Consider the following 10,748-nt stretch of genomic DNA (forward strand, 5'->3'; position numbering starts at 1 on the left):
TACTATGCATTTTTATGTAAAAGAACTTATGTAATAACGACTCGACAGAAAAAGTGTACAAAAACTGATGTATTTTAATGTTTGGTTGGACACGTATGGTGGAGCTATCCCCCGTGTCCCCAGCGCTGCGATAAAGAAGTGCCTGCTTATCTGCTTCGTGTGGATGAGTTTTCTTCCCGATTGCTAACAGTCCCAAAGATCTCACTGGACTGAACAGGCACTAAACACAAACTCATACCTATTTCCCGGCAGCTGACTCCATTGCCCAGGCAGGTACAAAGCATTTGCTGGCTGCCTTGTGTCTTGAGCCACTGCATACCCACGGAGTACACCACTCCATTATCAGTTATGCACTGGCCATATGGCTGAGGCTGGGGCTGCTGAGGCTGGGGCTGGTACAACGCAGTCTGTACATTCGTGAAGCTAGGAGAGCCAGATCCTGCAGCAGAACACGGGAGAGAAGTGAGACGTTACATCCAAAGCTAAAGAACAGAATGTTTCAATTAAATGCTGAGATAGTAAAACCTTAGGCACTCCATCAGATCAAAGGCACAGCTCTCAGCTTCCCTAGACACATTTTAATTATTCCACTTAGCAAACATCAAAATTGAAAGAACAACTCCCACTTCTGCTAAGGATAGCCTCTGGTTTCTACCACCGTAGAGTGGCTTTAGAAAGGATTAAGATCATCAACTGCTTTTCACAGGAATTGTTTAAAAACAATTTTTTTGGAAAAAAAATTTTTTAGTTGAAGGAAATGTAGAAAAGCAAAATCAAGATCACCGACAAGACAATAAAAAATTACCAAGGAAGTAGGGAGATAAGGGAAAAAGGATTCATTTTGAATTTTTCATTGAAAAAGAAAAATAAAACATAAATGTATTCATTTAGTCTGGAATTCTTAAACTTTAAATCAAAGGTTTTGGTCCATTATAATTTGGAATAATACTGAGAGACAAAGAGGCTTATTGTCTACATTATGGAAATTTCTGCTAATCCCCAGGAATCTCCACAAATTCAGCTCTGCTGCAATGGGGGAAATAATAATGGAAACAAAATACCAGCACCCTTGACGCTTTGTGCATTTTGAAGTTTAGACCTTCTGAGAGTTTGAAGTTAATGTGCTGGTACCAAACAATTAAAGGTCATTTACCAAGAAAAATTTAGTGTAGGTACTGCAGGAAAACAGAGAAGTTTTACATTGCGTTCACCAAAAGGAAACCTAGATCCTTAAAATGGCAAAAAAGAAATTAGAAGCTGAAGACTTCAACAAACCTTGGGCAAAAAATATATGCTACCTATAAACTAGATAATATTTCATACTAAAATTACAAACTATCTAATGTGCATGTATTAAATAGCATTGTACACATTCCTTGACATTCTGTTTTTTAAAGCTCAGCCATTAGTAGGTGTATTTATCTTGTCAAAGAAACCAGATGGTCTTAGTGGAGTTTAAATGAAGGGCATTTCAACAAAGTAACCCTGAGGCGAATGCATAAAGTTCAACTATTAACTTGAAGTGCCATGCTTCCAAGACAAAGCTAGTAGATAGTTCCTGTGGATGCATGGCCCTAGATGTGATTTACTGCACTGCGACTATGCAGGCAATCACATCTGTATGTGCAAGACTCATTTGTGCACGGGAATAAGTTATAAATTAAATCTTATCTACACGTGCACAGACAAGGAGCATCTCCTGAACTCTGACCCTCTGTTGACAATCTTTCCCTGACAAGACTCTTAGATGTCTAAATTAGGATGGCACAATTCGGCACCAAGTCCTAACCATTCAAAATGTGCCATTCCTTGTCCCTTCCCCTACCTTACACACTATAATGCCCCACTTACCAGTGCTAGTGGTATGCAGGGACGTGTGTCTTTCGCATTTCCATTCACCTCTGCCATTCCCGGTGCAGATGCACTGAAGCAAGTTTCCACGGTTATCCTTCTTGCTCCAGGTGTCTCCAATTCTGTAGGAAGTCTTGGTGTCATGGTCATTGCACCTATCTGCATAAGGAACATGACTGTTAGCTATTTCTGCATTGGATGGCTTCACCGTGCAATTTATAGTACTGAACCACCAACACTATCAAATGATCTGATAGCTTAAAGCCTTCATTGAGAGCCCACTTCATTTTCTGCAGCCCACAATTACAAGTCCTATATGCACTAAAGCCTGCATAGGCTGAGAGCATCCAAAAATCCTGATGCTTTAGTCTAAGGGAAAACTCCCATTTATTTCCAAAACTGCGATTTCACTTTGTAGCCATTGTTAAAAGTAGCTTCACAACATTCCCAGTGTGAACATAGTAAGCTATGTTCAAAATCGATGTGCAAAAGCACATTCTGAATTGAAAACAGTTCTGCTAGTTACTTTTACAGCTGTTTTAAGACCATTCTGTCCAGCATACACCTCTAAAGCTTAAACTTGTTTTAATGCCCTTTTTTTTTTTAAAGTGGAAGTCTTTGTAGCTGGGTCATTTCATACTATACACAGTGCACAGTTCAAGTTCAGGTCTCTCCTTCAGCTAGAAGAAACTAAAACCTGTTTCAGAGCAAAATGATAAATTCCATTTCTTCCAAAAGAAGTGTGCATGAAGCTCCAGCAAAGTTAATATAAGCTGCTCATGTCATACCAGGAATATTAGACTTTCTAAATCTCCGTGTTGTCTTTAATAACCCACAGCCCCTGATGAATTGAGTAAATGGGTTCAAAGGACAGCATAACAAACTACTTTTGTCTGGATGCCAGATCCACACAGATTAACTAGTTCTTCTCCCATTACAATATTTCACCTTCTCATTCAAGGGCAACTTGATACAGTGGCTCAAATATAATCACGGATCAATGAACATGGATTTATGAAAAACTGTGGAAGGATGTATGCATCATGCCAGATTGCCACTGAAAGAGCACATGGGATAACAATGTGGAAAACACATTACTAATTCACAGTAGTTAAAATGACCAAAAACAGAGTATTTGCCAGAAGAATGGTAAATTGGTGAAGTATTCATAACGTAATTTGGCAAATGTGAAAAAACCCTGTCTTATGGATGCTCAGATCCTCAAGTTAGACAATGAAAAGCTGAAATGTCCCCCAAGAAGTCAGCTGTGATTCTGGAAAATGCTGGCCATAAAAGATATGTAACAACAGCACATACTGAAGTGTAATGCCACTTCGTGGGCTACAGCTATCATTTTACATATATAAATTTGAATTTTGCTATTTGATTATATTTGGAAAACAAAATGAAAAATGAACAGGTCATTATATTGCAATTTCCCTTACGATACAACAGTGCAGACCTGAGTTATGGGAGGAAAGATACTGCCAAATCATTTTTATTAGTAATAATAACTCCTCCAAAATTCACAAACAGCACATTCTGGTTTATTCATTCCTATTTGACAGTTAATGATTTTTCCCCATGTGTTTTTAACAGATTTAATATTGTCAAGGCTGGTTTGATTTTTATAGCTTTTTTCTTGACCAAGTCTGCCCAGATCTTCAGTTTTAATCCCAACCCTCCTTAGTGTTTTAGTTCTTTACAGGTCTGCTGTTTATATCAGCAGAAAGCCATTACCTGTGTGCCCCGAGGCAACTTAAAAGGCTACAGAAGAGTTTATCAAACCTTGCATAACAAAGGTATAAGGTACAAAGTTAAATTTTCTTGAGGCAACTGGTGTAAACTGTGATAGCTCCACCATAGAGCCTGCTCCTAAGAAAATCGGAACAGAAGGTAGATAAACAAGCGAGATTTTGGATTTTAAAAGCCCTGTTTGCTCTGCAAATAGAAATAAAATGGAATATTTACAGTAATGTCCTTCAATGAGGTAAAAACAAAAAAAGTCATCTGCGCTGCTGAAGCATGTTTACACTGAAGACAAAATGGTGGGAAAAACTAACAAGCAAGATGGCAGAGCAGACAAAACAAACCCTATTTTAGCGAACATATATATTAAACAGTAATAAAGAGAAAAAATAAGAAGACATTTGTCTCCCTTTAGCCGGCACCCAGGGCTAAACAATAACCAGTTGTTCTATCACCCAATCTCCCCTCCCCAGCTGAGAAAGGAAACTGGAAAAAGCAGAGACTTGGGGGTTGAAATTTAAACAGATTTAATGAAATAAGAAAACCACTATCAATACTAATACAAAAGACACAAAGTTATATTCAGCCCATAGAGTGGTGGCAAGTCCTGTCATGGATCACAAGGGTTGAGAAGAGAGGAGAAAAAGGGAGAGTAGAGCACAGCAGTAGAGCCCTGACTACAGCAAGCTCTCCCATTTATAGTGAACTTGACGTTAATGTCATAGCATACACCTGTGTGCCAGCCTGGGGCAGCTGCCCTGGCTTTCACTGCTAAGGGCCTTGATCACCATCCCACAGCTGGCTACAAACTGAAACAACAGGTAACAGAAAATTGATTCTATAAATTTTACCCCTGCAAAACCAGGACAATGTTTTAATCTAGCAGATCCTGCTGTTGGAGAAGGTAACTATTTCTCTTTAAAAGCACCTAACTCTCCCTCAGGAGGCTACTTAAAAAAACAGAAATGGAGATATTAGGCCAAACTCTCCGCCATTTTGTGGACCAACCAATTTGCCTGACTTCCTGGGAGACATGCGACTGTGACTCAGCTGGCCTGCGGATTTCTTAAACCTTTCTCTCTAAATCAGGTTAAAACCCCAAATAATCCAGCCACTCTGTCACCAGCACAGATCACCAGCTCTGTGGTGTGTCCCCAGATTGCAAATGGCAACCAGGATTTGCAAACGCCCCCCTCTCACCTCACAGGGGTCTGTTTCCCGCTCCTTCTCAGGAGACAGCCATCCCTCTCAAACTATTGTAGCTTGCAACAGGGCAGAAAAAGGAATACCTTTTCTTTTTGACACAGGACAGTTTTGAAAAATAAGTAAGATAAATAAAACGGAGCAGCCAGCGGAAGCCAGGCCAGCACTTACTTCTGGAGGTGCAGGTGATGCGGCCGCTGCCCTCCCCCAGGCAGGTACAGTCCACCATCATCCAGCCCTGGTAAGGCTTCTCCCAGGTCTCACCGACCACGTAGGACGTCCCGGCCGTGTTGTCGTAGCATCGCTCGGCTGTGAGAGGGAAAGGGATAAGAGTCCACCCAGGGCTATCCCACATGGGGACGCCTCAGGGAAGATAGGGAGGAAGAGGCCATACACCCTGACTGAGCTGGGGAAGAAGAAAGGAGCTGTCACCTACCCACAGGCTTGCAGGTCCACTCGCCCTTCCCATTGCCCAGGCACACACACTCCAGCATGTAGCCGCCAGTCTCGTGGGGCCGGCGCCAGGTATCACCAATCTTGTAGGACTGCCCACCTTCATGGCAGCGATCTGCAGCATGAGAGAGGGGAGCAGAGGTGAGGGACCACACCAGGGACAGCATCGTGCGGACAAGGTAAGGGCCAGCTGGCCAGGGGCAAAGGGGGTCAAGCTGGGGCTGAGGTGGGGGGTGGTGAGTTGGAGAGGGGCAGGCCATGGCTGCCTCCTCCTCCAGCCTGCAAAATGGCGCCCACCATTTTCCATTGCTACCTGCCATTTTCTGAGCCTCCCAGGCCCTGTCCTCTCTTCTCACCTAAACCCCTCCATGTTTCAAACTGCAGCTGAGACCTGGCTGGTGAAAGGGGACTGCTGGGACCTGAGGAGGTGCTGTTTCTTCCTCAGGCCCCACTCGCAGCCTGAGGTCTGGTGAGGGAGAGTTTCCCTCCATTTTGTTCTGAGGTGGTGCTGCGTGGGCTTCTCTGTGGCTGTCCCTACACAGCATGAGGGACTTGGTGGCCCAGCCAGCATGTGGAGAATAAGGAGGTGCTTGGTGTGACACCCTGGTAGCACATGGGTCCTCTTGGGTTTGGAAACTGTGCCCTGGAAAGGCAGATTCCCAGCCCGCTGGTGCCCCACAGCCCTGAGGCAGTCCAGACCCACCACTTGGCCCACGCTCAGGAAGGGAAACATGGTGAAGGGCAGTTTGCAAACACAGGGTCTTCTTCCAAGGAAAAAAGGAGAAATGTGCATCCGATCATTTATTAGGAGCCACTAAAATGTTTCCTTGGCTCATTTATGAAAGCAGGGAATCTAAGAGTTACAAAGATTGATTCAAAGCCAGTTGCAGTCAACGAGACTCTCCAGTGAGCTCTAAACCAGGCTGATGATGATGAAATGAGACTGCTCTTATGTTTGCAATTTCCTTACTGACTCTTTCTTTTCTTAGAACACTTATCATCCCTGCTCAACAAAATGCCATTAAATTCAGAAGGGCTTCAGCACTACTTGTTAGATTCAATGCATTTTTTTTTCATGCTATAATGATGGCTGGCTTCTGAGCCCTGTGTGGTAATGCTACTAGAATCAGCACATGTCTTAAACAAGAAACTGGATACTTTTAAGAACAAGACTTTTCTCAAAAGGTGCCTCAGGGACTTTGAAATCCCAGTCTAAAAGTCTTGACACACAGTGATCTTCATCTGCGCTCACAGAAAGTCTCATTATGAACTGAAGGGAAACTGTGAACAATTCAGTGACTCAATAAGGAAAGGATTTCCAGACAGAGACATGAAAGGGAGAGCTGGGGAGAAAGGACCAAGGGAAGAGAGGGAGGAACAAGAGGAAAGTATGGGTCAGGCTGGTGAAAAAGGAGTCGCAAAAACACATTCAGCTAGTGTCTGGAAATCAAATCCCAGCTCCCTCACGGACAAACATTGGCATGACATTTTTGGAGGACAGAGGGACTAGCTCTCAGGTGGTATTTATTTTTTCAGAGTAGTCCCATTAATGCTGATGGTGTTATTCAGTCTCACCAGCTGCAGAGCAGACCCTCACTCTTTTTTCCAGTCAGAAAACTACTTCCATAAATGTGCCTGTGAAGATGTAACACACTCTTGTATATAGTAAATGTACTAACCTGTATGGCTGGACACTAACAGTAATTTTTGGCCTGTGTGTTTACACATAGCACTTTACCTCTTAAATAAGATTAATTTGGTTGTGCAAATGTATGTACATGGGGCAAGGACTTTCAATTCCAAGATTTTAAAAGGCTTTGGATTAACCCCCCCCAAACTCTAGCTAATGGGCATTGGGAATATTGTGTAAGTTGTTCTGGAAAATATGACACTAAGGAACAATAGCTCTAGTAATAGGCTCTTAGTTACATACTGGCAATGGTGCAGCTGATTCTCCCACGTCCAGCTCCAATGCAAGTACAGTCCCAGATCATGGAGTCCTTGGGGCGCTCATAAGTCTCCCCTACTCGATAAGTGGACCCAGTGTATTTGTCAAAGCAAGTCTCTTCAGCTATGAGGGGAGAAAAAAAAACAACTTCATGTAACCATGCCAGTAACACGTACAGTCAACAAAAACACACATTCCTTGCCTCCTCACACAGATGCTCTTTTTTATCTGGGGAATAAAAAAAACTATCAGTCTCCTCTTTCTTCCTGGGATGGAACAGCAGAGAAGTTGGGTGAAATTCACCCCCTCAAGGTCCCCATAATGCTGAGTAATCTCAGCTTTCCCCCCAGGGAGCCAAAAGTTCAGCATGGCATGTGGGCAGGTATGCCCTGAGAGGATCAATCCCAGCTGTTTGAAGTGCAACAGTATAGAAGACAGGAGGGAGCAAACATCCCCTAGAAGCTGTGTGCTTTGTCATGCTAATCCTCCTTATTCTGACCTGGCAAAAAAAATTGAGTATATTAATCCCAAATTCTGCAGCAGTCCCACCGAAGTCAACAGCACTACTTGTAAATTGTTCACACTGGTGCATGAGTAAGTGATTACAGAATGGTTCTGTCAGTGCTGTCACTGGACTTGAGATCAGTAACAGAACAACCTTCTTCATTTCACTACTGGACAGATAAAAGTTAACTGTGCTGGAAGGGAAACTTGCTACTGGACTTCAGAACTGTAAAACTTGGGAATCGTTGCAGGGGAAGGAAAGCTAGATTAAACCCCCTTTTATAGAGGAGTAAGGGGACTAAGTACTCCTTAAAGTACTCTAGTTGTGAGGCAGGCAGCACACAAGCCTTGCAAAACAGATTGCTGGGACGCTCCCATTTGTCTCACATGAACACTATCAGCCAGGAACCAGTTTTTCTCTCTTATATCTCCAGAGCAACATAAAGGAGTTATGGCAAACCAGAGGCTTCAGACCAATAAACACAGATAGATCACATCTGATTACCTAAACTACTTTGTATCCCAGAAAAATGCATCTTCCAGCAGACATTGCATTTAAAGTTCTGTTACCTAAACTTTTTCTGCAGAAGACTAAACAATCTCATTTTACACTCAATTATAGAAAGCTCACAGCACGGCTGGGGGGCTGTGGAAAGCTGTAAGTTGAAATATTTTTAAACAAGCTGACGACACTGCACAGCTATGAAAAGTTTGGGATGAAGCAATCAAACAGCACAAGAGCCAGAGCTGCGAAGTGACTCCAGATTTGAACTTCCCCGGGCGAGTCCAGGAGTCAGTCAGTTCATTATAAAGAAGAGGTTGGCTCCAAAATTAATGTTTAGATCCAATCCTCCAGAGAGATGAGCGATGTTTGGCTCAGGGTTCTGGTGGCAGGCCCACCGCTAATGAAAACCATTTCTTAAAATCCCAAGCCAGATCTTCAATGTAATTGAGTGTAGGTCCATTATTGACCCTAAGAACCAAACTTCAGCTGAAAACCCAGTCTGCCAGTTACAACTCAGTACAAGGCTTAGCTTACTCGGCATCAAAAGCCATGCTGTGGTCCTGATGCAGACAAAAAAAAAAAAAAAAAAAAAAAAAAAAAAAGACCACCGACTTACGTTCGGGCTTGCTTTCGCAGTTAAACCCTCTGCTTCCACCGTAGCAGGTACAGACCAGCGTGTTCCCCAGGTAAATGCGCTCCCACTGCTGGTTTATCTGATAGTATCTTCCATTGTCAAAACAGGTTTCTGGGGCGGGAGAGGAGGAGGAGGGAGGAAGCAGAGGGGGAAAAGAAAGAAAAGTTCGGAGTTACCGACGGCAGAGGCAGGGAGAGACGGGCACGGCGCAGGCGAACTGCCCCTGCAGCGGGCACCGGCCGCCGGCCCGCAGCCTCGCACGTGTGCGGGTGCCGCCGAGCCCCAGGGACAGCAAAGGGCCCAGCTGCGGAGCCCGGGGGTCCCCGTGGTCCCCCCCACCCCGGGGTCACCCAGCGGGGGCGGGCGCTCCGGGGGCTCGGGGCGATGCTCGCGTCCCGTCAGCACTGCGGAGGGGCCGGGCCGAGCCCCCCCCCATGCCCTTGCCCTGCCCGCGGGACCCCATCCCGGCGCGGTACTCACGCTTGCCTTGCGCGGGGGTGCCCTGGGGGACCGAGGTGGTCTGCGCCTGCCGCCGGCTCTTGCCGCCTCCGCGGCGCTGTCCGCCACCGCCGCCACCCCCCGCCGCTGCAGCCCCCAGGCAGAGGGCGAGAAGCGCCAGCCGCCACACGGTACGGCCCCCCATCCTGGCACGGCACGGCACGGCACGGCACGGCACGGCACGGCACGGCACGGCACGGCACGGCACGGCACGGCACGGCACGGCACGGCACGGCACGGCACGGCACGGCCGCTCGCAGGCAGCCCGACGGACGGGACACCGGTGCTGCCCGGACGCTATATAGGGCGGGCGGCGCGGGGAGGGGGCGGCCGCCGCCGCCCCGGCGCCCATTGGCCTCGGTGCCGCCGGGGGCCGGGCGGGGGCCGCCACCGCCCCGCCGAGCCACAAAGGGCCGAGGCGAGCGGGGCGGGGGCTGCCCGCGGTGGGCAGCGCGGGGAGCCCGGCCGGGGTGAGAGGGCCGTCCCCGCAAGGAGAGTGGGCTGGAAGGCGGCCGTGCCATTTTGTGGAACATTTGGCTTAACAAAATGGCTTTTTTGGGGGAGAGAAAAACTTTTTTCCTTTGAGCAATGCTGCCTGTAAGCTGATCCCGCTCCATTCAGGAGAAATAATGTTCTGTGTGGTGGAGAAGGTGAGGCGTAACATATGTGTACAGGTTAGAAATAGGAAACCCGAAGTGATGTTTTATCTACTGGTGATGACTCAAAGTTAAAATTTTTCACACCTCACTTGGAAAAAATGATGCGGTTACATTCCATTCAAAGTAAATTTAATAGCCTCTTTCTCTGACTTTATTTCTTGCTGTCCAAAATCAATTCTGAGAACAAAAGAAAAGTGAAAAAAAGAAATGCTAGGCTTTGAACTCCTTTTAAGTACACAGGATTTTCAGCATGATGATCTAACGTAACCAGGCCATATACAAATTTTGTCATCCTCTTTGCCCTGTCTTCTTCCCATAGCCATCTCTGCTGCTTTGGGGCGGGTCTCTTTTCCCTAGTTTGAGGAATACTGCAAAGCAGAAAGCATGCACTGTAATTGTGCCTCTCAAGCAGGAAGCTGCTAGTGAGCAAAGCATAGCGTGCCCCATTCTGGTACAGTGCCTGGACCAGCACTCAAGTTCAGATTGTATGGGAATGTCAAGTCGCTAACCATTTTCATGCCTCTCATGCGTACTCTGTCTTGGCAAAGGGATTATTAATCTAAACGTCTGCTGTGGTTCCTGATCTATTAAAGCAACTCTTCAGACAAACGTGAGTGTGAAGTAGTCTACAGTGTTTCCAGACATCTTAACCTGAACATCCACAGGTCTCCATAAGAGTTCTTCAGGAAGTTGAGCACCAAGCTCTAGTTCCGCTTACTGCAAACCAATTGTATTATCTTTACT

At 45.8% G+C, this 10,748-nt stretch overlaps 1 protein-coding gene across 3 annotated transcripts in view; it reads right to left on the reverse strand.

Annotated features, from left to right (window-relative positions):
• The window catches only part of FN1 (fibronectin 1), a 55,835-nt gene extending 46,278 nt beyond the window's left edge, over positions 1-9,557 (reverse strand). For all 3 annotated transcript variants that reach the window (XM_068407276.1, XM_068407275.1, XM_068407277.1), the window contains exons 1-7: positions 9,328-9,557; positions 8,830-8,958; positions 7,190-7,327; positions 5,240-5,371; positions 4,975-5,112; positions 1,852-2,010; positions 239-439 (exon numbers count right to left, since the gene is read on the reverse strand). In XM_068407276.1, coding sequence (XP_068263377.1) covers positions 239-439; positions 1,852-2,010; positions 4,975-5,112; positions 5,240-5,371; positions 7,190-7,327; positions 8,830-8,958; positions 9,328-9,490 — 1,060 coding nt within the window. In that variant the 5' untranslated portion in view covers positions 9,491-9,557. The remainder of the gene's footprint in view (positions 1-238; positions 440-1,851; positions 2,011-4,974; positions 5,113-5,239; positions 5,372-7,189; positions 7,328-8,829; positions 8,959-9,327) is intronic.
• Between the last annotated feature and the right edge of the window lie 1,191 nt (positions 9,558-10,748).

This window comes from Nyctibius grandis, chromosome 9, assembly GCF_013368605.1.
Source record: "Nyctibius grandis isolate bNycGra1 chromosome 9, bNycGra1.pri, whole genome shotgun sequence".
In the NCBI taxonomy this organism is placed as follows: Eukaryota; Metazoa; Chordata; class Aves; order Nyctibiiformes; family Nyctibiidae; genus Nyctibius; species Nyctibius grandis.